Source organism: Sciurus carolinensis, chromosome 14 (assembly GCF_902686445.1).
Source record: "Sciurus carolinensis chromosome 14, mSciCar1.2, whole genome shotgun sequence".
Lineage (NCBI taxonomy): Eukaryota > Metazoa > Chordata > Mammalia > Rodentia > Sciuridae > Sciurus > Sciurus carolinensis.
This window is the reverse complement of record NC_062226.1, coordinates 20,390,543-20,418,087: the sequence shown is the minus strand read 5'-3', so window position 1 is coordinate 20,418,087 and position 27,545 is coordinate 20,390,543. Positions and strand designations below refer to the sequence as shown.

The 27,545-nt window shown below is 55.4% G+C and overlaps 1 protein-coding gene and 2 long non-coding RNA genes across 9 annotated transcripts in view; all 3 read left to right on the top strand.

Moving 5' to 3' along the window:
* Rgs3 (regulator of G protein signaling 3) overlaps window positions 1-3,363 on the top strand; it is a 118,364-nt gene extending 115,001 nt beyond the window's left edge. For 4 of the 5 annotated variants that reach the window (XM_047524112.1, XM_047524113.1, XM_047524116.1 and 1 more), the window contains 4 exons: window positions 464-565; window positions 882-943; window positions 1,540-1,706; window positions 2,443-3,363. In XM_047524112.1, coding sequence (XP_047380068.1) covers window positions 464-565; window positions 882-943; window positions 1,540-1,706; window positions 2,443-2,628 — 517 coding nt within the window. In that variant the 3' untranslated portion in view covers window positions 2,629-3,363. Of the gene's footprint in view, window positions 1-145; window positions 366-463; window positions 566-881; window positions 944-1,539; window positions 1,707-2,442 lie in introns of those variants that run through there. The other variant, XM_047524118.1, reaches the window with a different exon arrangement.
* Window positions 3,364-8,434: 5,071 nt separating this feature from the next.
* LOC124964778 (uncharacterized) lies at window positions 8,435-14,094 on the top strand. Of its 2 annotated transcripts, none has more exons than XR_007105030.1 (3): window positions 8,435-8,575; window positions 8,667-8,800; window positions 14,001-14,094. It is a non-coding gene; the product is annotated as an uncharacterized LOC124964778 (long non-coding RNA). The 2 variants fall into 2 exon arrangements; XR_007105029.1 differs by lacking the exon at window positions 14,001-14,094 and adding an exon at window positions 9,584-9,846.
* A 2,690-nt stretch (window positions 14,095-16,784) lies between these two features.
* On the top strand, window positions 16,785-22,227 carry LOC124964777 (uncharacterized). 2 transcript variants are annotated; one of them, XR_007105028.1, is made up of 3 exons: window positions 16,785-17,029; window positions 20,085-20,469; window positions 22,192-22,227. It is a non-coding gene; the product is annotated as an uncharacterized LOC124964777 (long non-coding RNA). The 2 variants fall into 2 exon arrangements; XR_007105027.1 differs by lacking the exon at window positions 22,192-22,227 and adding an exon at window positions 20,831-20,971.
* Window positions 22,228-27,545: the final 5,318 nt, after the last annotated feature.

Below are 27,545 nucleotides of genomic sequence, written 5' to 3'. Positions count from 1 at the left end.
CAGAGGCTGTCTCTTGCAGACACTGCCCCTTTCAGGGGCGCTCGCTCGGGGTTGGTCCGGAGGGATATTTCTTTCCACTCCCCCTCCTGGCCCCGCCCACTTCCTGGCTCCTCCTGTCTGAGTCCCAGCCCTGGCTCTGCTCGCGCCTGGCAGTCCAGTCGTCCAGCCAGGATTCCAGGGAGCGCAGGGCTGTGGTCTGCACCGTTACTACCAGCAACCCGGGATCGGGGGTGGAAGGCGGGAGCCCAAGGGGTGCTCCAGCAGACCATCACGGGGGGCCTCAAGGTGGGGGGCTCTACAGAGATGCTCCGGGGCATGTACCTCACGCGCAATGGGAACCTTCAGAGACGGCACACGATGAAAGAGTAGGTGTCCCTGGCCCCAGACCACCCCGCCCCCACTCTGAATTTGCAGGGTCGTGGGTGCCAGGCTGACCAGCTCTTTTCTCTGCTTCTGCCCCCAGAGCCAAGGACGTGAAGAACAAGCTGGCCATCTTCAGGCGGCGAAATGAATCCCCAGGGGCCCAGCCAGCGGGCAAGACAGACAAGATGATGAAGTCATTCAAGTAGGTCTCCCTAGGCATCCCTGGGACCCTCAGGCCGGGAGCAGGGCTGGGCCGTAGGGTTCGGGGGAAGGGGTTTTGTCGCTGTGATTGGCTCAGCGGAGATGGGGGCTCTTGCAGAGGGAGCCTGGTACCCAGCAGTGGCAGTCCTCTTGGGATCGAGTGGCCTGATGGGGACATCCAGGCAGCCGGGTGGGGCTGGAGTGGACCTCCCTCCTGGCTGTAGCCTGGGCCCAGGTGGCTTGCCAAGGCCGCCCAGCCCCAGCGTCCCCCAGCCCCAGCCTCACGACCCTGCCCTGCCCCTTCCCTCGCCCCTCAGGCCCACCTCGGAGGAAGCCCTCAAGTGGAGCGAGTCCTTGGAGAAGCTGCTGCTTCACAAATGTGAGTGGGCCGCCGCCCGGCCGCCCTCCAGCCTTTTCTTTCCCTCTCTTTTCCCCTCAGCGGGCCAGAGAGGGTCCTGGAGAGGCCGTCTTCCTCTCTCCAGGGCCCAGTAAGGTGTCGCTGCCATTGGGGGACTGGGCTCAGGAAAGACCCTTGGTTTGGCCTTGGAGCTGGCTCCTGCCGGCCCCTCCTGCCCCTGGGAGCTGGCCTTGCCTCTTGGCAGCCATTGGAACCTTGCACCCAGATCCATATTCTCAGAACAACAGTAAACATTTCCGTGTAGCGGGGGGCGTCGCTCGGGGCCAAGTGCACCTTTCCTCTGATGGGCAGGGTCCCATCTGATCCCCAGGGTTCCCGATTCAGGATGAGCCTGTTTTGCAGATGAAGGAGGGACAGGCCAAGGCCCTCATACCTCAGCCATAGCAATGGCAGGGCCAGGTTCCGGGCTCACCTCCAGACCCTGAATCTCAGGGTTGGGGACTCTTACTGAGCTCCAGCATGTCCACCCTCAAGGCCCAGGGAGGGCAAGCCCAGGGTTCCTAAGGGCAGGTAGGTCAGCTCTCCCTCTCACCCAGGCTCTGGGCTCTTTCTCACAGATGGGTTAACAGTGTTCCAGGCCTTTCTTCGCACTGAGTTCAGCGAGGAGAACCTGGAATTCTGGCTGGCTTGTGAGGACTTCAAGAAGGTCAAGTCACAGTCCAAGATGACGGCCAAAGCCAAGAAGATCTTTGCTGAATTCATTGCTATCCAGGCGTGCAAGGAGGTAGGATGCAGGCTGGCTCCGTCCCCACACCCTGACAGCCCAGTGACCCTTCAGTTGCAACAAGAAGGTTGCCAGCAGCTCAGGAAGAAGGGAGACCAGAGGGACTCTTAGAGGCCATGTGCCCAGGTTGGAACCAGGAGCAAAACAGAATCCCGGTTCATGATTACAAAGGGCCCTCCCTAGGCACGGCCACGTCCCCACCCGCACACGCTGAGCCCTTCAGGTTTCACTCTCAAGTTTAATCCTCACAAAAATCTGTAGGTTAGGTTTGAATATTATCTTTGTTTAAAAAAAAATTGAGACAGTCTCAGAAAGCCCGAGTGTAGCAGCTAACATCTATTGAGCGCCTCCTGTGTGCAAATCGCTCTCTGCAGGTGCTCCCTCTTGATTCTCGCAACTCTCTGAGGCATGCACTGTCATCGCTAGCCCATCAGTAGGGAAGCTGAGGCGCGGTGCACCTGAGTAGTTTGCCTAAGGTCGCCCCGGTGTGGCACTGCTGGGGTTTGAATGCAGGCTTCCTGACCCTAGTGTTTTCAGGCCTGTAAATGCTGCCAGCCTGACAGTTAGCGACTCTGCCAGGACTTAGGTCCCCTGGCCTGAGGGCCTCTACTGCAGGGAACTCTCATGAGGTGCACAGAGGGGCTTGGACGTAGGAGGCCGGCCTGGCCCACAGATTTTCCAGCACTGGCTCAGCCCTTCCCAGCAGCCCTGACCATGTCACCCTGGGCGTCCACAGGTAAACCTGGACTCATATACACGGGAGCACACCAAGGACAACCTGCAGAGTGTCACCCGGGGCTGCTTCGACCTGGCACAGAAGCGCATCTTCGGGCTCATGGAAAAGGACTCATATCCTCGCTTTCTCCGCTCCGACCTCTATCTGGACCTCATTAACCAGAAGAAGATGAGTCCCCCACTCTAGGGCCACTGGATAGAACTCAGCGTTCACTCCAAGCGGGCTGGGCTCCCGCCCACCTGCCTCCCACCCCCCTGCGACGGAGGGGGCAAGCAAGCCCCCAGAGGCTGCATCTCCGGACAGACAGATGGACATTTGGATTCGAGGCCTGGACCTAGAGAGGCCCAGGGCACTGGCGGAGGAGAAGGACCAGCCCGTTGGGTCCCCACTGCCCTGGTACGAGGGGGCCCAAGGGCCCTGGCAGGTCAGGGGCCCTGGCTGCGCCAGATCTGGAGCTGCTGCTCCCTGCTTTGGAGATTTGGAGATTTCGTGCTGACCAAGTTCCTTAAAGAACTGGCTGATGGGGCAGGAGGCCCAGGCCTGGGCTCCGGGGCTCTCCTGGGGCTGCTGGGGCTTGCAGCTCAGACCCCACTATGAGTTTTATTTATTTAAACCATAGCTGGATGCTTGGCACGTTGTCCTGTAATAGGAAACCCTTGCCTCGTCAGTTTTCCTGATTTACAAGTGCAATATTTTAGCCGATGCCTTGTGAGGAGCCACCTGCAGGAGAAGGTGGCCACCAGTTTCCAGTTCAGGGCATTTACTGGTCCCGGGCACCTGGGCCTTCTGGACTGATGAGGCCTGGAGGAGCGATCTGGTACCCCTGGGTGGGTGTCCCCGGGGGCTCCGGGAAAGGGTGGCGCCCTCAGACCACACCGCAGCCGAGTCCTGGAGCAAATAAAAGGCCTGTGTTATTTCTCATCCTGCGCCCTCCCTGTGCGTTCCTGGTCTCCAGCCTTCGCTTCCCCTTGCTCGCCGTCACCACCCCTCAGCCCAGGGCCGTCTCTGCCCGTGTTCGGGGAGCTGCCCCCCTGCCTCCCTCTGCTGGTGCCGGCCACCTTCTTCCCATTGTTGTCGCCATCTTCTCCCCAAGCCTGTCCCCCCCACTGTACAGACGAGCATGAAGCACAGGACGGGGGACTTGGCCAAGGTCACACAGGCAGGCGGGGATTCAGCCCAAGCCCGACTGGCACGCAGCCTGTGCTCTGGGTCGCTGTGCTCTACCAGGGCAGGATGGCGTCCTCGCTGGGTCACCAGCTGGCTCTGCGCCCTCAGCAGGGGTCCTCACTCCTGTTTCCAGGCACATCCTGAGTTTCTAATGGGGCTTTCAAGGGGACAGGGAGCGTCTCGGGAGGGTTGGTGGTGGCTGCTGGAGGCCTCCTGGGGAGGGGACAGGAGGTAGGACTCAGAGCCCCTCTGTGCTGTTCCCCTCCTGACTAAGGAAGGCCTGGCCCACCCTCTAGGGCAGGACCTGGCCCACTAGAAGTGGGCAGAGGAGGCCTAGAGCCCAGGCCAAGCTGGTGCCCAGGTCAGCCCTGGTGCCCACACCGGCGGCCTCCCAGGGCCGGGCCGGGGCGAGGCATGGCCTGGCTCTGTTGGGCGGTGTAGACGGAGCTGGCTGTAGTGACGCGGGAGCGACTGGCCCAACTCCTTGGCTCTCGTTCTCTGCCTTGAATGCTGGGCTCAGGCCTGCTCACGGGGACCTGAGAAGCAGAGGACGTGGGGCTGTGCCCTCACTCTCCTCCCCTTGTCTGCCCCCCTGAACTGGGGAGTTCAGGGGGAAGCCCTCTGTGGGGCGAAGGGGGCTTGGGCCAGAGCCCGGATGTGGGGAGGGTCCTTGGCCTGTCCCTACTGTAGATCCTGGGGCTTTGCTCAAGATGGAGGGTGAGCCGTCTGGCGTTTCCCACTGTCCCGACCTCCTGCCTCACTGCAAGGGGCCCTGAAGCCTGGTTAGAAGCCCCTGCGAGCCAGCAACAGCCGGTCAGGAGGCGGCCCTGTCTCTGTGCTCAAGGCAGCCCGAGCAAGCGTCAGTCCGGACAGCTCACCTGTCTCCAGAGGCTGCTGGGCTTTGGAATGAGGTGAGGCGGACCAGCTGGGGGCCAGGCCGACAGTAGGGGCTTGATACTGAAGGCGCCCTTTTTTGCTTCCCCAGGAAGGGGCCGTCTTCTTCCTTCAGACCCCAGCACTCTAGCCAGAGAACTGCTTGTCTTTACAAACCAGGAAGGGCTTTCCCGCCTCAGAGCTTCTGGCCTCAGTGAGGCTGGAAATGCAGGAGGCAGACCTGTGCTCCTGATTCCAAGCAAGGATGCCTCTCGGGTTTCTCGGGCCTGAGTTTGGGGACCTGGCAATTGAGGCTCAGGGGGGACTGTAATGCCACTCACTGTTCCCTCAAAATGGTCAGATGCAGAGCTGGGTCAGAGTCTGGGATTTCTGAGTCCAAGCCGGCCTGGCCTCTGTATCACATCTCTGCTGGGAGAAGCTGCTGGGTCCACAGAGACTCACCTTCCCCGCTTTTTTGGGGGAGGGATGTACTGAGGATTGAGCTCAGGGCACTTGACCACTGAGCCACATCCCTAGTCTATTTTGTATTTTATTTAGAGACAGGGTCTCACTGAGTTGCTTAGGGCCTCACTTTTGCTGAGGCTGGCTTTGAACTCATGATCCTCCAGCCTCAGCCTCCCGAGCAGCTGAGATTACAGGCATGCGCCACTGCACCTGGCTCACCTTCCCCTTTATTGAGGTTGTAGCGATTCAGCTTTGGGCTAGTCCCTCCATCTTCCAAGTTGCCTTGGAAACCAAAGTTCAGGAGAACAAAGTCGGGCAGATGGAATTCCCATTGTGGAAGGCCCCACTGCCTGGTTTCCATTACTCACACCCTAGTTTGCTTGGCCACAGAGCAGCTTTGGCCGTGGGGAGCAGCGGAGACCAGATTAGAAAGGCACCTGGGTCCTCCTGACCGGGTCCCACCAGGCCTCCCGGGGCCTATCCCCTACGCTGGGAGGCTTCAGTCTCTCACCTGAACAGTGTTGTTTGAACTGATTTCTCTTCACCTGTGAGAAAGGAATCCCTGATCCCAGGCTGTCGCTGTGGGATCTCAGCACTGGGAAGCCCTGGAGCAGGTGCCACCCCGTGGCCCAGATTGGAGCCGGCAAGGGAAGCAGCTCAGAGTGGAGGTGGGAAGGCCCGGGCTGGAGGCAGGCCTCAGACGCAGTCCCTGGCTCCGCACTTACGACTGGCTGCAAATCTTTGCATGCCGTCAGGTCCTCTCCGTGCCTCGGCCTCCTCATCCACCATCCCGCCAATGGCCAGGTCAGGCTGCACCTGTGGCGCTTCGTCCAGAGCCTGGCCCAGGCGTTTGCTCCCCCAACAGGAGCTGCTCTTAGTGTCGGCCTTGTCTGGGGTCACGGGCAAGTGGCTAAGCTCACCTCACCTCGTCCGGCCCCGGGGCTAACCCAGCCCCAGTGGATGGGGAGCCCTGGTGTCAGCCCGGGCCCACGTGCTTCCAGGAACAGTTGTGCTGGAGGGACTGAGTCAGAGACAGGCTGTCCCTGCCCTGCTGCCCAGCCGTGGCCCAACGGGGAGTAGTGGGGGTCAGCTGGAGGGTGGGGAGGGGCGAGGGCTCAGCAATGCCACTCAGCGGACGCCATGCGAGGGCGTGGAAGCCCTCTGCTCCTGGCCCTTGCTGTCGGGGGGTGTGCTCTCCCGGCCTGGCTTGGGCACTCTGTCCCCCTCGACTCTCCAGCCTGCCGCCCAGGGCTGGGTCCCCCTGCCTTTCGGCTTGCATCCCTTCCACGACAGGGAGCTCATCATCTCCCAGTCTGCCGGGAGGGCCTGGGAGCCCCTGGAGCGCCGAAACCCTCCCCTCCTGAAGATGCTCCTGGGCCACCAAGAGCCCCGCGGCTCTCCTGCCCCAGCCACCTGGCCCCGGCCACCTTCGCCAGCTCCACTGAGCTCCCCAACCCGCTCCCTGCCTCTGCATCCCCTGGTCACTTTGCCTGCTGTCCCCTCCTGGACCCGCCCACTGACATCCTGCCCCAGAAAGCCTCTCTAACTCACCTCTCTGTGCCCTGAGGCCTCAGGCTCCGAGGACCGCGCCCCAGCCCCTCCTTCTCCCTCAGAGCTCTTGGGTCCTCCTGCCTGGGGCTCGGAGAAGCCACAAGCATGACACTGCTTTGCTACGATTGGCAACATCTGTGGAACATCTGGTTTTGCTTGTCCTCTCCCTGGCTGGGCCAGGCGGAGGGAAGAGGGTACGCTGGGCCCCCTGGCATGATAGTGCCCCTTCCTGGGTGGGAGGAGGCCGTGAGGGCCTGAGGAACAGCCATGGGGCTGATCAGCTCACTCTGTGTGGTGGGGGGACAGGGGCGCGGCCAGGACTGGGGGACGGAGGACCAGGTACAACAGAATGGGCGGCACCACACAGCCCACCGCTTCTCCACCAGCCCTCCCAGCAGCCCTGGAGGACGGCATGAGGGTCACTTTCTTTTTTTTATGTATTTTTATTTGTTCTTATTAGTCATACGTGACAGTAGAATGCATTGTGACATGTCACACATACATGGAGTATGACGTCTCATTCTTCTGGTTGTACATGCAGAATCACATTGGTCATGTGATCACATATGAACGTAGAGTAGTAATGTCCCATCTATTCCACTGTCTTTCCTATTCCCATCCCCACTCCCTTCCCTTCTTTCCCCTTCATCTAATCCAAAGTCCTTCTATTCTTCCCTAGGCCCTCAGAGAGAACATTCAGCCTTTGGTTCTTTGGGATTGGCTTATTTCACTTAGCATGATATTCTCCAGTTCTATCCATTTACTGGCAAAGGCCATAATTTCATTCTTTAAGACTGAGTAATATTCCATTGTGTATATATATCACTTTTTCTTTATCCACTCATCTGCTGAAGGATACCCAGGTTGGTTCCATAGCTTAGTAGTGTGAGTTGAGCAGCTATAAACATTGATGTGACTGCCTTTCTGTAGTATGCTGATTTTAAGTCCCTTGGGGTATAACTGAGGAGTGGGATAATTGGGTCAAGTAGCGGTTCCTTTCCAAGTTTTCTGAGGAATCTCCACACTGCCTTCCATCATGGCTGCACCAATCTGCAGTACCAGCAGCAGTGGACGAATGTGCCTTTTCCCCACAGCTGAGGACCAGGTTCATTCTGCAAATGAGAACCTCAAGGCTCAGAGGAGGTGGACAACGGTTCAGCTGAGCCCCCCGGGATCTCGACACCCCACTTCCAGGCAGCCTGAGCCCATGTTTCTCCAACGGCTGATGCTTCCAGCAGACGGGTGTACTGCAGGGCTGGGGTGTGCAGAGACGTCCCGAGCTCAATCTCAGTTCTCAGTCACGCTGTGTGACAGGTGTCCTACCGCAGTCCCCCCTCGAGGCTCGTGCGACGTCATGGGTGCCTCTGGGCCCCAGCGTGGGGGATCGTGCTACCCGCGGGTGGAGGGAGGGGGCCTGTGGCTCTGTCAGGGCCAGCAGGAGGGCAGGGGAGCCCCACCCCGGCCAGCTGCGCAGGAGGAAGCGGCTTCTGCTGGGCTCTAACCAAGGAGGGCCCGACGGGGCTGGGGCCCCAGGTCCCACGTGGGCTCAGCAGGGCGCCACCCGGGCACCTGAGTAGCAGCCGAGCTGTCAGATAGTGGACCGGCCGGCAGCCGAGAGTCCTGGGTCCTGTCCTCAGATCTGCCCCAAACGCTCTCTGTGACCTTGGAGCTTGGATGAAGCCCCGCCCCGGTCCTTCCTTCTGGGAAACCAGGAGAGTCTGCTTCTCCTGTCTGAGCAGCTCCAAAGGCGTCTGTGGGCGGGGCGGGCAGCCTCTTCGGGGAGCGAGGGCCCACGTGGCCAGGGCAGTCTGTTTACCAGCCCCGGGGTCCACCCCTCGGGACGCTGCCCGTCCTCCAGCCGGCTGCGCCTTGATCTCCGTCCGCTGGTTGTCTACGCGCTCCGCCCTCTGGGCAAAGTCCGCACCCACCTGCCCACCTCACACACCCCACCCAGCCCCGTGCAGCCCCCTGGGCGGATACCAAGGAGCCGGAGGGCGAGAACTCCTGTGTGCCGGACACCAGCTGGTGGCAGGTCCCCTGTCGCCACTGGGCCTCCATTTCCCCATCTGAGGAATGGGTGAGTGGGGGATTAGCTGTGCTCTCAGGAGCCAGCTGACTCTCACATACCTTTGGTGGTATTTCCTTCTCTTACTGGAGTGTTCTCACAGCAGGAACCGGCTCCTCTCTGGAGTTCTGTCCATTCCAAGGCTGTGGACGATAGTGATGAGGAGCATTGCCTCTGGAGTCTGAGAAACCTGGGTTTGAGACCAGGCTCTGATGTCTCCCTGCTGTGTGACCTCTGGTAAGTCACTTAACCTCTCTGGGCCCATGTCTCCTATTTCATAAAGAGAAGGTGGTAACAGCTCTTAGCTAATACTGTGACTGCGAGCTCTCTGCAGGGAGCCCTGCTGTTCTGCTTTCTGGTCCTCAACTGCACTGCACTGGCTTCTGTTTTGGGCCTTTGCACAGCAGTCCCTCTGCCCGGAAGCCTCCCTCCCCTCCTCCCTGGTCAGAGATGACAGTGATGACGGTGCTGACGAGACTGAACTTTTATTGAGTTTAAGAGGCGCCAGCCAGGTGCTGGCTAAGTACGTGACTGATGTCTTCTTTGATGCTGACACTGGTCCCAGGCGTCAAGAAAACACCGCACGTGGGCAGACTCTGCAGCCAGATTGCTCAAGGGAACTCCCAACTCTTCCACTGGGTTGTCTGAACTCAGACAAGTTACTTCGCTTTCTGGGCCTCGACTTACCCATCCGTACACAGGGGCGGGAGGAGTACCTGAACTGTAAGGTAGCTAGAAGAAGTAAAAGAATTCACACCTAGAGAGTGCTCAGCACAGTGTTTGGCACGTTGTCCATGCTCTGCCAATGGTTGTCAACTACCTGGTGACTCAGGAGGCTAAGTCGGGAGGCTGAGGTGGGAGCTCACAATTCGAGGCCAACCCTGGCAATTTAGCAAGACTCTGTCTCAAATAAAAAATAAAAAGGGCTGGGGTTGTAGGGCCCCTGTGATAGAGGGCCCCAGGGTTCAATCCCCAGTACTGCAAAAATAATAGTTTGTAAACCGAATCTGTGTTTCTCAGGTAAGGAAACGGAGGCAGAGTGGACCTTGCTATGGTCACACAGGTACGAGGAGACGGACCGGCTGGATCCCACACCAGGCTCTGGAGGAACAGGCTGTATGCCAGCCCCTGGGTTCCTCCAGAGCTTGGTTTAGATGTCACTCCCCAGAGACGCCTTCCCTGACCCGCCTGGAAGAGACCCACTGTCTGTTCACTGCACCTGGTGTCTTCCTCCTGACACCTGTCAGAGGTGGACAGTTCACGTCCCTATTGGCTTCACTGTGTCTTCCTCTCAACCATAAAGTCCTTGGGGGTGGGGACCACAGGGTCCTGCTCCTCACTGTATCCCCAGCCTTATTATGCACAGTGTCTGACACAGGGTAAGAGTTAAATTAATGCCTATTTAAAGGATGGACGGTGCTATATGACTTAGTATGTGCATTGCCCAGGTAAAGTTCAGGAGAAGAAACCTGGAGAAGAAGCCACTGTGTACGTGAAGATTGTAAGTGACAGAAAGTGCAAGATAGACGTTTGCATCTCTCGTGCAAAGAGGGTATTGACACATCAGGAGCCCAGGCTGGCAGAGCGTTTCCATGGTCACCAGGAACCCTGATTCCTCCAGTTTGTTGCTTTGCCATCCCTCAAAACACAGCTCCCACCTCGAGCCCAAGATGGTTGCTGGAGCTCCAGCCATCACAGAGGGAACGAAAACCAGGGAAAAAGGAAAATGTCAATGATTTCTTAGAGAAGGTGCCTGAAACTGTCACATGACACTTTCCTTTACGACTCACTGGCCGAACCTTGTCACATGGTCATGATGAATAACAAGGGAGACTGGGAAATGTGGTCTTAATCTAGATGGACACATGACCAGATAAAAATCAGAGGTCCTACTGCTCTACGGTAATAGGGGTAGAAGAGAAGTTGGGGGACATCTAGCTGTCATTACCTCAGTCACCAAGGACAGGCACCCCTCCTCTTCAGGCTGTGGAGAGGGGTGGGGCATGTGGGCTCCTGTCAATCAGCTTCTACAGCAGTGCTGCAGACACGGCCACCCAGCTTTATAACAGTCACTACTCTCTCCCCTGTGTCTGCTCGGCGCTGGAGTCTGCTGTCCCCGAGGAGCTGGTGGACTTGGCTTCTCACTGTGGGATGGGCCCAGATCTGCTCCTTCTGACCCATCCCCTGCCGTGAGGTGCAGCATCTTCTTGGGAACAAGTTCTCACGGCAATGAGAAGTGTGTGTGTGTGCGTGTGTGTGTTCAATTTAGAATTTTCGAGATAATTATAGAATCATGGGAAATGGACCAGGACAGTACAGAGAGGTGCCACGCACCCTTCACCTGCCGCGCCCCTCAATGACGCCTTATGCCATCACAGTTCAAGATCAAAACCAGAAACCGCCCCCGGTACACTGTGTGCAGAGTGGATGCCACTAATCCCATGCGTAGATCCCTGCAGACACGGCCACACTTGGCGGTCACCGCGAGGCGCACCCCCATGCCTCCTACAGCCACACCACCCCTCCACCCTTCCTACCCCAGCAGCCGCTAATTTGTACTCTGTCCAGTTCCGTCATTTGGATGTCGTGGGAATGGACTCTCGCCCCACGTGACCTGTCGAGGGTGCCTTTCTTCACTCCTGAGAGGCATCCGAGTTGTGGGTGCAGGTGCCAATGTGTGCTTAGCCAGCCACCTGCCGAGGGACAGTTTGGTGGTTTCTGGTTTGGGGCCACGACATGTACAGCTGCTACAAGGTTGCGTGGAGCTTTGTGGCCCCAGCCACTCACTACTCTGGGCTAAATGTCCAACAATGCCGCTGCTGGATTATCGGGCAAGGGCAGGTTTCGATTTTAAGAAACCACGGGACTATTTTCCAGAGCGGCTGCACCAGGAGAGACCTGGTTTCTCTGCATCTCTGATGGCTTTGAATGTTGTCCCTATGCTTCATTTGAGCTGTTGCAGCAATGTGCGATGATACGTCACCGACGTCCTCATTAGCATCTCCCCGGTGGCTAGCAATGTTGAGCATCTTTTCAGGTACATCCGTATATCCTCACTGGTGACATGTCCTTTCACATCTCTGTTCATTTTCTAATTATATTGTTTGCTTTTTTGCAGGTGAGTTTTGAGAGTACTTTATATATTCTACAAATGTACCTTTGGTCAGGTATGTGGTTTGCAAATCATTTTTTTAAGTCTGTAGCTTGACTTTTCATTCTTTTTACAGGTTTTTTTTTTTTTTGGCAAAGCAAAAGCTTTACTTTTGATCCAGTCCAATTTATCTTTTTTTCTTTTATAGATCATGCTTTTAATGTTTTGTCTAAGAACTTTGCATGAAGCCTTGGGTCCTGAAGAGTTTCCTCTTTTTTTTTTTTTATAAGTTTGATACTTTTACATTAAGATCTACGATTCATTTTGAGCTAATACTTGCATAATATATGAACTTCAGGTTGAACTTCATTTTTTTTGCACAAGGATATTCAATTGCTCCAGTATCATTTGTTCAAATGAATCAAATTGAATTCAGCCATTGAATTGCTTTAAAGTATCCAGCTTTTTGAGATCTCCTTCATACTGTGCTATTCACCTAGAGTATACAATTTTAGTACATCCACAAGTTTGTATAATAACCACCATCACAGTCAATTTTAGAACAAACACTTCATCACCTCCTAAAAGCACTTTGAACCCATTAACAACAACTCCTTTTCTCTTACCCACCCGTCCCAGCCTTGGACAAGGACTGATCTACTTCCTGACTCTCTAGATTCGCCTCTTCTGGACAATTCATGTCAATGGAATCACATGTATGGTCTTTTTGCAATTGGCTTCTTTCCGGTAGCACAATGCTTTTAATATTCATCTGTACTAGTACATCCACTTTGGGCAATTATGAATAATGCTGCACACAAATGAATATTTGTGTGCAATTTTCTTGTGTGGACCTGTTTTCAGTTCTCTTAGGTGTATACTTCACTGAGGAATTGTTCATCATACAAACTCTATGTTTAACATTTGGAGACATCACCAAACCACACCATTTCACATTCCCACCAGCAGTGTGTGAGGGTTCCAATTGCTCCAGATCTTCACCAACACTTGTTATGATGTCCTTTTTATTATAGCTGTCCTGCAGATGTATATCGGTATTGCTGAATTGTATCTGCACCTCTGTCAAAAATCTGTTAGTTATATTTGTACTGTTCTATTTCTAGATTCTCTATTCCATTCCATTGATCTGTTTCTATCCTTTTGCCAATGCCAGTCTTGATTACTATTCTATGAGTCTTACAATCAGGTAGAGTGATTCTTCCTATGTTGTTCTTTTTTTTTTCCTCTTAAAAATTACCTTAGCTATTCCAGTTACTTTGCTTTTCCCTATAAATTTTAAGATAATCTGGTCTAGCTTATGAAATGTCTTCCTGAGTTTTTTTTTTTTTTTTTTTTTTTTTTTTGTGGTACTGGGGTTTGAACCCAGGGCCTTGTGCTTGCAAGGCAAGCAATCTACTGACTGAGCTATCTCCCTGGCCCTTCCTGAGATATTGATAACAACTACATCATACCTGTTTTTCAATTGATGATGAACTGTACTATGTTGTATTCCAATTCATGAACATGGTATGTCTCTCCATTTCTTTAGATCTTCTTTGACTTCTTTTATCAACATTTTGTACTTTTCAGCATGCAAGTCCTATACATGTTTTGTTAGATTTACACCTATTTCTTTGCTTAATGATTGTAAACAATATTACATTTTAAATTTCAGTTTATAGATTTTCTTTGCTAGTGCATAGAAACACAGTGGATTTTTGTAGGTTGATCTTGTATCTTGTAACTTGTGGAACTCAGTAGTTCTAGGAGTATTTTTTGTAGATACTTTAGCTTTTCTAGACACTCATGTCATCTGCAAATAGAGAGAATTTTATTTTTTCCCTTTCTGACCTGTATGCAATTTATTTCCTTTACTAGTTTTGTTGGGCCTCAGTCTTTCATCAATGAGTATGATATTAGTTGTAGGGTTTTTGTAGATGTTCTTTGTTTACATAGGAAGTTATTTCACATATATATGTATTCATGTACATACATATGAAGTTTATTTATGTCGGAAATTGCCCTAATTTTCTGAGAGTTTTTATCATGAAGGATATTGAACTTTGCTAAATGCTCATTTATTTATTTATTTATTTGGGTACTTGGGATTGAACTCAGGGGCACTCCACCACTGAGCCACATCCCCAGCCCTTTTTGGTATTTTATTTAGAGACAGGGTCTCACTGAGTTGCTTAGAGCCTTGCTGTTGCTCAGGCTGGTCTTGAACTTGAGATCCTCCTGCCTCAGCCTCCTGAGGAGCTGGGGTTACAAGCATGGGCCACCTTGACCGGCTGCTAAATGCTTTTTCACATCAATTGATGTAATAGTGTAGTTTTTCTTATTTAGCCTGTTAAGAAGAGTACATCGATTGACTTTTACATATCAAACCAGCCTTGCATCTGGAGTAAACTCCATTTGGTGTTGCTGTGCAGTGTCACCCACAGACGTTGTTGACTTGGGGATTCACAGCCTGCAGGTGGACCTGATGTCTTGGGTGAGCAGCCCCCTCCTGAGGCTTGGAGGGGTGTGCTAAGGACTCCACCCTTCAGCCTTTCGCTCCTCCCTGGGGGCTTGGGACTGGTCCTGTGGAACCATGCTGGGGGTAGCCCTGGAGGTGAAGGTATCCTTGGAACCTGCCCCCAGCACTGTGAGGTCCTGAAGGTCAGGAGAGCCTTGCAAGGCATTCGGAGGCCATCTTGACAGGGCCAGAGCATCCCCTTTGAAGACCTCCCTTCTGCTGTACCTAGTGGGCTTCCACAGCCATCCCTGTTCCTCATTCCCTTCCTTCTGGGATTCCTGCCACCTGGAATGCCTTCCCCTGTTTCTCTTTGCCTCGTGGATTCTGCCTGTTCTTTCAGGCCAATTTTCTGCAGGCTGAGCCCCAACCCATCTCTGAACTCTGAACCCATGGCTCTGAAAGTCCACACCATGGCTCTGCCCCTCCGGAACCATAACTGGCCTTGAATTTTCCACTAAATATTTTGTGGGTGTGAGTTTGGGCTCTCTGATCAGGGTGACCTGGGAGTTGGCCAAACTGGACTTTGCCCAGAGTGGTGGCCAGGAAGAGCACAGGCACCTCTTGACCCCTGCAGCGAGATAAGCAGCTGGACCCGAACACTCCAAGGGGCTATTTTTAGTTGCTGGTTCCCGGCAGGCCTGGCCTGGTTTGGGCCTGGGGGGAGAACAATGAGCCTTTGAGCCTATCCAGCCCTGTGGCCTGCAAGGCCCAGAGGAAGGCAAAGGACAGAGTGGCAGTGCTCAGAGGTGGTGGGCGGAGGCTGCCCCCCCACGCCGGCTTTCAGGAAAAGCTTCCATCCTGAGCCTGCAGGCTTCCTGAGGGAGCAGGTGCAGGGTGGCTCTGGAACCAGCAGCAGCGGCAGCAGAGTCACTGCTGGGCCTTTCTGGGGGTCAGGCCCACGCACCCTTCATGTTTGTTGAACTGGTTGTACAGATGTGGAACAGAGGCCAGGAAGCTGCTCACCCAGAGCAAACGAGAGGAGTCAGGTTCAATCCCAGGCCTTGGCTCTCCCCAGGCGACCCCTCTCAGGCCTCCCTGGGGTCTGGGGGCCTCAGTGTCTCCCTGAGGGCTCTGATTCCTGACCGCTCTTGGGCAGGACAGCTCTCCCCTGGGCCTCAGTTTACTCCCTTGTGAAATGGAAGGAGCTTTCTCTCAGGGCTATCGTACCAAAGGTCAGCAGCACAGGCCAGGCGGGAGGCGCTCCACAGCTGGGGAGGGCCGTGAGGGAGGAGGGACCTGTGCAGTTGGGTGTCCTGGGTTCCAGCGTTTGAGGATTTAAGAGTTTGCAAAATGAAGTTCGCTCGTCCTGGGAGGGTCACCTGGGAAATGCCCTCTGACCCTCTCAGGGCTGTGGTAGGCTCAGGGCGCTGAGGGATGCCTGGCCAGGCCGGCAAGGTGCCTCTGGGGAGCTCACAGTCTGGAAGGGGAGATGGGCTCTCAAACAGGTGACCAGAGCACAGTGGGAGGCACACATGGGCATCTGCAGTGGTCAGCTTGGCCACCATCACCATGTCCCACAGCCCAGGTTGCTCAGATGACAAATCTGTTCTCACATCTTAGAGGCAGCAAGTTGGAGGCCAGGGGTCAGCTGGTTGGTAGGTCCTCCTGAGGCCTCTCTCGGTGGCTTGCAGTGGCCGTCTTCTCCCTCTTCCAGGGTCTTTGGTCTGTGCCCATGTGCCTCTGATCCCCTCTTCTTAGAAGGCCAGCAGTCTGACAGAACTAGGAAGATGGTCATTCACACTCTCATGACCTCAGCTAATCCAGATCCCTCCTAGAGACCCCATCTCGAATCTGAAACCCAAAGGATGCTTTGTCTGAGGGCTACTGTCATGTCAGACACCTCAGGCACTGGGTGAAGATTTCAACCTGTGAATTCAGGGGGCACTTTTCAGCCCGTAACTATGGACACTTAAAATAACTGGCAGCAGCGACTTGTGTACATTGGCAGAGAGTAAATCCTGGGGCCTCCAAGTAGTCGGCTGGCTAGAATTCTGAATAGCATTGGCATTTTAACATGAGGATGGTGAGAGGCTCTGAGAGGGGAGAGAGAGAAGTTTCTAGAACACTCCCAGAGGTCAGGTCCCCTTGCCCCAACTGCTGAGGGGTTGTGCTTAACCAGTTCCTGAGAGTGGCCACGTCAGGCCCTGTAGGTCAGGTTGGGTCAGGTTCAGCACTGAGACTGCTCCCACTGTACCCAGGACACCAGAAACTCTGCTCTCCAACCCGGCTCCTTACCACAAGGCCTGGGGGTGACATGGGACTTGGGGTGTTTCCAGAGTAAAGCTAGCAGGTCACTGGTACAGAGGAGAGCTGTAGGTGCTGAGGGAAAGGTGGACCACTGAGTGGACACCCAAGTCCACAGGAACTGGGGGAGGAGGCCAGGCAGGCCCTGGGCAGGGTGACGGGAGTTTTCTCATCTAGACAGGACAGCAGCCCTCTAGTGCTCCGGCCCTTGGTGCTCGGGATGAGGCGACGGTGGGGGGGCCTCCAGGCCCAGCGGGTGGTGCAGGTGCCACGTGGCAGCCCGTGGCCCAGCTCCTGGAAGGACTCCATGGGGACTTTCTAAGAACTGTTGTTTCTTTCTCCCTTGCAGTTTCTTCTGGGGCCAGGAAGAGAAGCACCTTTGGACCAGTTAAGCCCAGTTCATCCCTCGTGGCTGCCCAGGGCAGCTGGGGACAGGAACAGGACACACGTCGATGAGTGCCTCCCTGTGCTAGGCCCGTGCCAAAACTGCCCATGCTCCCCCGTGGTCCTCCTGCCACCCCACAGAGAGGCTGCTGTCCTCATGTCACACACTGGGGCTCAGGGAAGGAGGAGGATGTGCCCGCCCAAGGCCCGGAGCTGAGAAGGCCTTCATGTGGGTCTTTCCTTTTTACCCAAAAGCTCATTTCCCATGAAGCTCCCCTGGACTCCAGCTGGGCTGCCTCCGTTTCCAAGAAGTCGGGCGTGAGCCCCGCGCGGCTCTTCCTGCCTGGGGATGGAAGAGGGCAGATGGGTGAGAGGGTAGCCGGACTGGCCAGGCTGCCCAGGAAAGGTGAAGCATCCCTGGCGTGCCCACCTTCTGCCTACCTCCCCCTGGCTCTGATCCTGGGCAGGGCCTGTGTCGCTGCAGAGGGGAAAGAGGAGGCAGCACCCAGTGGAGCTGGCCCCCTACATACCTGCAATTTGCCTCCAACTTCCCTGCTTGAACCCCTAAGTCAAGAAGCTGCCCTTATGAATCTGGGCTGTCCTCTCAGTGCCTGGAGGCTGCCAGAGACCTGCTTTCTCCTCTGTGTCCTCTTTGAGCTGTTTTCTCCTTCGACAAAACATGGCAATGGTTTCATGCCCCCTTTGATGGGCGAGTGCAAGAGGGAATAGGAGCTATCGGAGGCCCCGAGTGCCCTGGTTGCTGCTGGGATAGCCGTAGGGAGTGCTGGCTTCTCTGCTTCCGCCTCGTCGCCCTCAGCTGCTTAGTTGGGGGATTTTAGAACTGTCAGGACTGGGTGCCACGGAGGCAAAAAGCATTCTGACGGCAAAGCAGGGGCTGGCGGGGGGCAAGTCTCAGGGGAAGCAGGGACCCGCTCCCCAGTTCCAGGTGTGCTCTGGCCAGTACCAAGAAGCACGCGTGGAATGCCCCCCACATGAAGCACGCACAGCACATACCAAACACACGGCTCGCAGGCCCCCACTCACACCCAGCATGCATCTGACACGTGTACCACACACGTCCAGGACCAGAAATGCACACAGTGTCCTAGAAACACTGCACACAAATATTTACATCACACCTACACACACCGAATATCACACAAAGAAACCCTACTCACGCAGGTCATGCCCTGGCACGTGCGCGCGCACACACACACACACACACACACACACACACACTAGTCGAGCACCAGTACACCTTTCGATTGAGAAAAGGCATCGCAACAGAAGCTCTGCGATGCGGTGATTCCTGAAATGATGTGGTATTTCATTCATCCCAACAGTGTCTGCAGACAATTGGAAGCCGGCCCTTCAAAGGAGCTTCCAATGCATCCTTTGTTCTGGTCCCAGGCCTGCCGGCTCTGCTGGATCCAGGCACCTGGCGGGGACCTGCACAGCACAGGGATCTGGGGAGCAAGCGTGGAGACCCCTGGCCGGGGCTGCACACAGTTACCCTTTGCTCTGAGCCCTGCAAGCCCCTGGCCCCCACCGCCCGTCGGCACAGGGCTCCCTCCCTCCAGGCCCCGCGCGTGACCCTGTGTGTTGGTGGGCGCGCCGGGCACAGTGTCCAGCAGCCTTTCCCTGGCCGTGGCTCTGAGCTCATCCGCGCTGTCCTGAAGGATCCTTCTGCAGAGGCCTCCCTGCCAGCTCCGCCCAGAGGGAGAGGGCAGATGGAAAACTGGAGCAAGCCCCATCTTGGGTCAGGGAAGAAAATATTCTTTTTTTTCCCCCTTCTCTCTAAAAATATGCTCAGGGCTTTTTTGAGCCTTGATGCAATAAAAACCAGCTGTGGCTCAGAACACCCCCGCAGCCTTCGCCCGGGAGAAGGAAAACAAAAACAGCCCTGCCGCAGGGCCGGCCTGCGGCACCTCTGGCCCAGAGCTGCTCCCAGAGGACACCAAACAGTCCCTGTTTGTTCACCCTGGTGCGGGCACAGGGCACCGAGGCCACTTGGCCCTCCCCCCTTGCTTCAGGGAGCTGAGGATGAGATGGTGACATGGGGTAGGGGTGACCTGAACTGCTCCCAGGAGCCTCCTCACCCTTGCAGGTGGGTGTGCGAGCTACTCAGAGAGCCCGAGAGTGTCCTCTAGCAGCCGAGAGCGGAGAGGACTTGAGGAGCGGGAAGGCTAACGGGCAGGTGACATTTGGATGGCCTTAGAGCAAGGAGACAGGGCAGAGTGTCCCCAGAGGAAGAAGCAGAATCCACACAGGCCTGGCCATGGGCATAGAGAGTGACCAGAATGGAAGCAAAGGTGGGACACAAGGGGATCAGCTGGGGGGGACTGGGACCCTGGTTGCCGGAGATGAGTTTAGGGGACGGGGAGCTATGGAAGGTACTTGAGCAGAGGAGCGCCTGGTCTAGAGGCTACTCGGAGGGGGACGGCTGGTTGCCTGGGGGAGCCAGGGCTCTGTTGGGGAGTTCCTAAGAAGGAAGCCACACCTTCCAAGAGGGCTTTGGTACCTCAGTTCACCCCATGGCCAAGCCTCTGGACCATGTGGAGAGGCACTGCGGGCATGGGGTAAGGAGGTCTGGCTTCAGGTTCTGACCTGGCCATGATCTCCTGAGTCCTTCCTGGGTTTTACTTTCCCACCTGCAAAGAGTGACCACAGGGTGCTGCCCTTTCCCTGGAGGGACGGTGCTGGGGGCTCGCCAGGCCTCTAGGCTGCTCTGCTGCTGGACAGATGGGGAGGCTGACCTCCAGAGAGAGGAGGGATTAACCAATGTCACCCACATGCCGGGGGCCAGCAGGATGGAGACCTCAGGGCCCAGGCCTCAGGCTCTGGAGGAGGCTGCCCTCTGGATTCCTGCTTCCTAGGTCCCCTGGGGCTGGCCTCTGGCCACAGCCCTGTCTCCAGAGAGTTGCTTGCTGCAGGGAGGGGCCTGCTTCTCTGTCCTGGGGAAGGAGCCCCAAGTAGAGCCCAGCACGGGGACCTTCATGCCATCTCAGCTCATTTCCTTGAACACAACCCGTGGGGTGGTTTTATTGCCTTTGTTTGTTTGTTTGTTTGTTTTTGTACCAGGGATTGAACCCAGAGGTGCTTAACCACTGAGCCACATCCCCAGCCCTTTTTAAAATTTTTAAATTTTGAGACAGGGTCTCTCTGAGTGGCTTAGGGGCTTTGCTCACTAAATCGCTGAGGCTGGTTTTGAACCCACAATCCTCCCGAGCTGCTGGGATTACAGGGGTGCACCACTGAGCCCAGCTTTTTAATGTCTGCTTTAGCAAAAGATGAACCTGGGGCTCAGGAGGAGGTGGACTCCCTCAGGACCTGAAGCTGACGCATGGCAAGCCAGGAAGGAGCCCTGTCTCTGCCTCCAGCGGCTCTGCCGGCCCTGCTTCCTCCACACCTTGTTCTCTCCAACCAGACTTGAGCTCCGAAAGACCCGGCTACGAACAAAGCAGGTGCTTGGGAAATATTCCTGGAGTGGATGGTTTGGGGAGGAGACAGGCCTCCACTCCGCATTCTCGTCCTTGCTGGCCACCAGAGTTCCCCCACTCCAGGCAGCCCCATGGGATGGCCCTTCAACAACTTCCAGTCCCCACGAAGCACCCAAGGGAGAGGATGCAGCACCCCCTGCCTGAGCCTGCCTCCTGGAAGCCCAGCCAGGTGAGTGGACCAGGATGTTCAATTGGAGGAAATGGAGGTGACAGCCAGCAGCTGCCTCAGACCAAGGAGTCCCGAGGAAAGGCTGGAAGGGGGCTACTGGGGCTGCCAAGGGTGCTTGGGGACCCCTGGAAATTTAGAAGAGCACCCCCACACCAAGGGTGGACCAACTAAAACCCTTACATGGCCTGCATGCGTCTGCCCTGGGCCATCCTTCTTCCTGGACCAACTCTGCCTCTTGGCCCTGGTGCTGCTCAGTGTTCTCCAGACCCCTGAGTGGTGCCAGCTGCGAGGCAGCAGCAGCCCCCGGCTGTCCCCTCTGCCACTGAGGCAGAGCTGCCATCTTGCCCCACATGCCCTGCAGGTCCCCAGCCACGCTGAGAGCTCCACCTCTCTCTGTCCTGGCCTGGGCCTTCCTTCCAGTCAAGTCTTTCTCCTCTGCTGGCATTGGGTCCTGATGCCCACGCTGACCTCCTTCTGCAGCCTCTCCGACTCCTGCAGCAACTTGGGGTGCCCCCAAGAAATAATAAGAACAATGCTAATATCAGTCATGGCTGTAGCACTATTTTTTGTGGGGGGTGCCGGAGATTGAACTCAAGGGCACTTGACCACTGAGCCACATCCCCAGCTGTTTTGTATTTTATTTAGAGACAGGGTCTCACTGAGTTACTTAGGGCCTCACTAAGTTGCTGAAGCTGGCTTTGAACTTGCGATCCTCCTGCCTCAGCCTCCCGAGCTGCTGGGATTACAGGCGTGCGCCACCCCGCCCAGCGGCCTTAGTACATTTTATTGAGTACTAGCTAAGTGCTCTGCATCCTCGGTTCCTTTTACTACTCACAATAGGCCCAGAAAGTAGTTAGCAATGCAGACTCCTGTCAGGACACACGTGGAGGACTGGATTCTGCGGGTGCCAGGCTTGTGCACACTGAGCCACCAGGGGAGCAGCAAAGCCTCCCGATGCCCATGTCCTGTCCCAAGGGGTTGTGGCTTTGTTCCTCTGGGTGTGGCTTGGGTTGGGGAATTTTTAAAGGGTTCCCAGAAAAGTCTTAATACGCAAACAAGTTTGGGAAGCACCGGTTTTCTGAAGAGAATTTAATGAAGGGACTTTCAGAAACCCCAACTAGCCGCTTTACTGAGATTTAAATGACCTCCAGTAAATTGCACATGATCAAAATATGTCATTTGATACGTTTTTTTGAAAACCACTTTAACCATTTTAAGTATACAGTTCGGGAGTGCTAAGTATGTGACCAATTGTTATGTGACCAATCTCCGGAACGCCCTCATGTTGTGACATGGAGACACACTGAGACCCACTAAGAGCTCCCCATTCTCCTCTGTCTTGAGGACTCTGAATACCTCACATGAGTGGAATCATAGAGCACTGGTGACTAATTTCACTTAGTACGATGTCCTCCAGGCCCATCTTTGCAGTGGGTGACAGGCCTTCCCTCCCTTTCAGGGCTGACTAATATTCCATCAGACACGTTACCTTCTTGGCTCGATCCATTTACCTCTCTGTGGCCTGAGGCTCCTCTTGGCCACTGTGAGCGACGCTGCTGTGGACACGGCGTGCAGACGTCTCTTGCAGACCCTGCTTTCCATTCTCCTGGGGCATCCTGGAAGCGGCACTGCTGGGTCACATGCGAGTTCTCTTTCAGTTTCCCGGGGACCCACCTCACCGTTCACCACAGCAGCTGCGCCCCTTCCCATTCCCTCCCACAGAGCACGGAGGTTCGGGATTTCTGCACGTCCTCGCCAGTGCCTGTCGTTTTCTTCTGGGGGACAGCGGCCACCCTCAGGCGTGTGAAGAGCTAGCTCACGGTGGTTTCGTTCTGCGTTTCCTTAATGAGTAGCGATCGTCCGCATCTTGTCATATGCCCGTTGGCCACCTGTGATCATCTCTGGAGAAGTCATGAAGGGACGATTGGTGGAGGTGCAGCCACAGGGGATGGCCCTGCACCAGGGACTTGCAACGGCAGGGAGCCATCCCACCTTTAGGTCTGAAGGGGAAGCGGAAAACCCCCTGACTCTCCTCCTGCCTGGGTGAGCTGAGCAGGGCAGAGCAGGGCAGCGGGGGTGGCAATGACTTTTGGGGGAAGGGAGGCCACTGGAGTAGCTCACCAAAGAGGTGTATGTTTCTGACTTCACTTTATAGAAGTTGGGCGCAGCAAGGAGGTGGATGGACCAAGATCTGAACTCGGGTCCAGGAGCCGGCAGCTCCAGGGCGCTAACCATTAGTGCGCACTGCCCCTGGCTGTGTGCCAGCCCCTCCCTTGAGCACGCTGTTGCCCCGCCCCCTTCTCCTTCCTTTTAGAGCTCCCCGGGCTGAACTTGATCCTGTTCTTGAGGGCAGGGGAGGCAACTGTCACCCCACCAAAGACAACTGCTCTTCTGAGCTGGCCTCCTGTGAGGCTCTGACTGCGACTCATCCGCTCCTGGAGCCCCCAAATGCTAGAACTCAGAGAGACCCCACGGATTCTCTGGACAAACTCCCTCATTGTCCAGAGGAGAAACTGAGCCCAGACTCATGTCTTGGAGTAGACCCAAGGCTCCTGGGGGTCCTCCCTGGGCTCCTCTGCTCCCAGAGCCGGTCATCACGGTCCCTCGTGCCCCAGAAGACCACAGTCCTGTGTCCTTGTCCATCCACGGCAGCAGGTCCCTGGGCTGCTGTTTGTCCCCACTCCCCTGGGTCAAGATGCCCTCCCAAACTCTAGGTCAAGAAAGAAATTGGGTTGGTGGGGCCACACGCCCCGGCCTCTGGGAGGAGAGGCTGTTTTCAAGCAGAGGCCCCAAGGTCCTCCATATGCACCAGTGGGCGGGGCAGGTGGCCACTCTCTTCTCTGTCCAGTGCTCAGCCGTGGGCTCCCTGGGGCTGGGGGGCCTCTCTCTGTGCACCTGCAGCCCAGAAGCTCAGCGCAGCTTCCCCTGGGAGAGTCGTGGGGAGCCCCAGCAGGAAGGGGTCTGGCAATACCCAGGGCCGCCCTTGTAGCCTGGCTGTCTGTCTGAGCCGGCGGAGGTGCTGGGTGCTGGCGAGGCCGGGGCTGGCGCTCTGAGCCCTTCCTTCCCGCCCCTTCCCTGGAGTTCTGCTTGGCAAACCCCCGTCTGCATTTTTGCAAAGTGATGTAATCTGCAGATAATGGGTTTTCCGTTCCTGGTGGAGCAGGACTTCCAGATACTGCGCTCTGGGTGAGGGGCTCAGACAGTTGACTGTCCATCCCTTACATAAGGGGAGCAGGGCGGATGCCTCCCGGTGACAGCCACCTCCGAGGTGTGAATCAGGGCCATTGTGTCAGGGCTCCTGGACCTCAGAGCCCAGGGTGACCAAAACAGCTGAGTTCCCAGAAATAAGCCTTTCCTCGCTTCTTTCTTGTGCAGATGGGGAGTATCAGACCCAGAGAGGGTAGGGCCTTACCCAAGCTCACACAGCATTCAGAGGCCAAATTCGGACTCACGCCCAGACTCTTAACATTTGTGATAACATGTCCATAGCTCAGGGTTTTTCAATCTCAAAACCACTGACATTTTGGGCTGAGGGGTTTTGTTGCGGGAGGCTGCTCTGCACATTGTGGGATGTGCAGAACAGATCCCTGGGTGCTGGTGGAACAGGATAGTACCATATATTCTATCCCTTCAAATGTTAGCCGTTGAGGCGGGTGGCAGTAGGAGAGGCCGGGGAGAGCCTTCGTCCCAGGAAGAAAGGAACCCTCCACCTCCTGAGCCCTTTATCCATCACTGTGGGCAGAAGAGAGTTCTCGAATCTGAAACCCAAAGGATTCTTTGTCTGAGGGCTACCGTCATGTCAGACACCTTCAGGATGTTACAAGGCAGTCCTGGAGGGGCTTGGAGGGGCTTCGAGGGACCGGACCTCCTGCCGGCTGGGAATATTGCTTCCTCTGACCACTGCTCATGGAGCAAAGCTGCTGATTTATTTTCTTGGGGAAATAAAAATAAATACTTTCTCATCTGGAAAAACCAGGCTCATGGAGCTTGGCTGCCTGAACGCAGGGCGCTGTGTCTGCAGGAATCTGGAGTCGCAACGGGCCCTCCAACATCGGAATGGGCACGGCCGACATTTCCTTTCCTGTTACATGGCTCCTTGGAATGTCCACCTGGGAGGGAGGCCGTGGGCAGATGGAATGCAGTGGGAAGCAGCTCTGCCCAGGCCACGAGCCAGCTCGGCTTCTGATAGCTGTGTGACTGGGAGCATTGCTCTGTTCCTCTCTGGGCCTTGATTTCCCCATCTGCAGAGTTGGGGAGCAGCGATTCCCAACCTGGGGGTCCATGGACCACCTGCATCAGATCCACTAAAGCGAAGTGTTTGAAACGCATGCTCCTGACTCTTCTCTCAGACCTACTGAAGTTTTTTATGAACTTTCAAGTGACTTGATGTGGACAACTTTTAGGACCCACACGACCTCTGGGAAGCCCCTCTTCCCGGATGTCCGCTTTGAACACCTTATACTCTTGCAGATTCTCCCCCCTCCACCATAACCAAGTGCGAGGGTCTTGCCTGAGGCGAGAGGGTGGAATTACGTGGTGGGAGGAAAACCGTCTGCTTTCAAGCTCTTGGCAGGGTCCCTGAAGTCCTCCTTCCAACTGAAGTCACTGTTAAAGCACTTTATTTCTCCAACGATGAAATTCTAGCTGCTAGTTACAGAGTTTGGTTTCAAAATTGTGCCATTTATTATTTTTGTTGGATTGGCTTATAAACCAGCGCAGAGTCAAACATCATTTATAGCCCATTATTCCACAGAATGCATTTTCCAGATGAGGTCAAGTCCTGTTAAAAACGTGAAGCCTTTCCTTTTTAAAGATGGAAGTCTTTCCCAACGTGTTACCTATTTCCACCTTCTTAAGTGAAGTTCAGGGAACATATTTTACTCGTTTTTGATGCCCTGGGGTTGTTATCGTGAACTTCAATTTGTATGCATAGTTGATTTTTAGGACTCCTAAACTGTGTGGTCACTGTGCCTGGGCACTGAATGTCCCCCAAGCTGCTAAACCCTTGAGTCTGTTTCTAAAAGCTTTGCTTTGCTTTTATTTTTATATTTTTAAAAATATTTTTTGTTTAAAAGGAATACGTAGTTACATTTCATCACATCCTGACTCCTTTGGGTGGAAAACCAATCACCCACACATGTTAGAATTGTATGCATTGTAAGAGTTAATAGATGACAAATGAGACGATTCTCAGATGAGTCAAGGGCAAGGACTTTGGGAAGCTTTTAGCAGCTGGGTGTGTGTGGGGGGGTCAGGTTCTCTTCAACCTCAGCCCACTACTGTTTGCTGAGAGCTTCCTGGGTGAGCAGGGAATAGAAGGGGAATAAGCAGTCAGTTCCACTTCTCCCCGGAACTCACTGACCTTCTGGGTCTGTTTCTGAAGTGGAGATGCCTTCATTTCCTCCTCGGCCTCGCCCTGTTTTGGAGCAGCTGCTCCACCCCTGGCCCATGACACATGACACATGACCCGCTGGCTGCCTTGTGTGACATGGGCTCATCGGATCTTCTGTCAGGAAATTTGCAAGTGGACCAGGGGGCTGAGGCCACCACTGGGCACTGCCCTCATGAGCTGTGGGCAAGCCCAGGGTCAGCCCGGGAGCCCGGCCAGGCTGTGGAGCCTCCCTTAGCGGAGGCTGTACTGCGTGTATGTGTGTGTGTGTGTGTGTGTGTGTGTGTGTGTGAGTGTGTGTGTGTGTGAGTGTGTGTGTGTGTGTGTGTGAGTGTGAGTATGAGTGTGTGTGTGGTGGGGAGGACATGGGACACGAGGGTCCCTAGCCCCTGAGGTGGGGGCTGCCCTAATCAAGTAGCAGAAAATCAGAGCAGAGAGAACACAAAAGGCCCTGTCCCCTCTCTGTGTGGGACAGGGAGGCCCTGGGATGGGGATGGGGCAGAGATTGATGGAGGGTCATCCCGAGGGGATGAGGGGACAGCTAGCTAAGCTGGCCACGCCTGTTCTGCTCACCTGTCTGCAGGCTCAGAGGATGGACAGGCCTCTCCTGCCCTCTCTACCAGATACTCTTCCGTCGGGAGTCTGAAGCCTGGGCAGAGGCAGGTCAGGCATCAGTTCCTGCAGGTCCCTCCCCAGGCCAGCAGCTGGTCGCGGTGCCTACAGTTCTACCCTTCGTTCTTCCGTTTCCAGAAGTAACCCTAGACAGGAGCACATCACGGGCATGTATATCATGCTTGAGGGGAGGTGGTTCATTAGTGGCCCAAGGAGCCCAAGTTAAGAAAAATCTCTCCAGGCAATTCCACCCACAAAGCAGCCTTGTGAAGATGGCTCAACCGTGCCCATTTTGCAGAGGAGGAAACTGAGGCTCAGAGAGGTGAGGTAACTTGCAAGTCAGAAGCAGGGCTTACATCTGCTTCCAGAGACCAGGCTCTTTGCTTTAAAGCAAACTGAGCTGGACAGACAGAGTTCTGGAGCCAGGGACAGGCTGAGGAGGTGGGCTGGTAACGAGATGAATCTGTCCCATGGAGTCAGTCAGTAGGAAGAATGGCAGCTTAGGAATTAGGGCCAAATGACTCCACAATCTTGAACCCCTTTCTGGGCTTCCAATTTCTAACCTCCCAAAAAAGGGCCGAACTGGATGAACTCTGCAATCCCAGAGCACTCTGTGGGCTGAGAGTGGCCCAGACTGGGGCCTGTGGCAATAGATAGCTGCCCACCCATGGTCCAGGTCCCAAGTGACCAGGCTCAGAGCACACACTCTGCAGCTTGACCGCCTGGCTTCCACTCCCTCTGCTTCACCAGGTAGGTTAACGTAGCTGTTCCCACCTCGGTCTCCTCATCTGTGAAATGGCGATAATAAGAGTCTCGACCTCGCAGTAAGCAGAGTTGATCTGGAAACTCAGTGGACAGGCCCAGCAGCTGGTCAGTGCTCCTGTGGGTTAGCAATCACCTTCCCTCCCCACGCCCTGCGGCTCCCTCGGGGTAAGAAGGCTTAAGCTTCCCATCCTGCGGACATCTTCCTCCTCCAGATGCAGGGGCAGCCCTGGGATCCAGCAGCTGGCCCCTGCGGGCTTGTTTCCTGGGCAGAGTGAGTCCATGATCACTCAGACATGACACATGGCCTGGC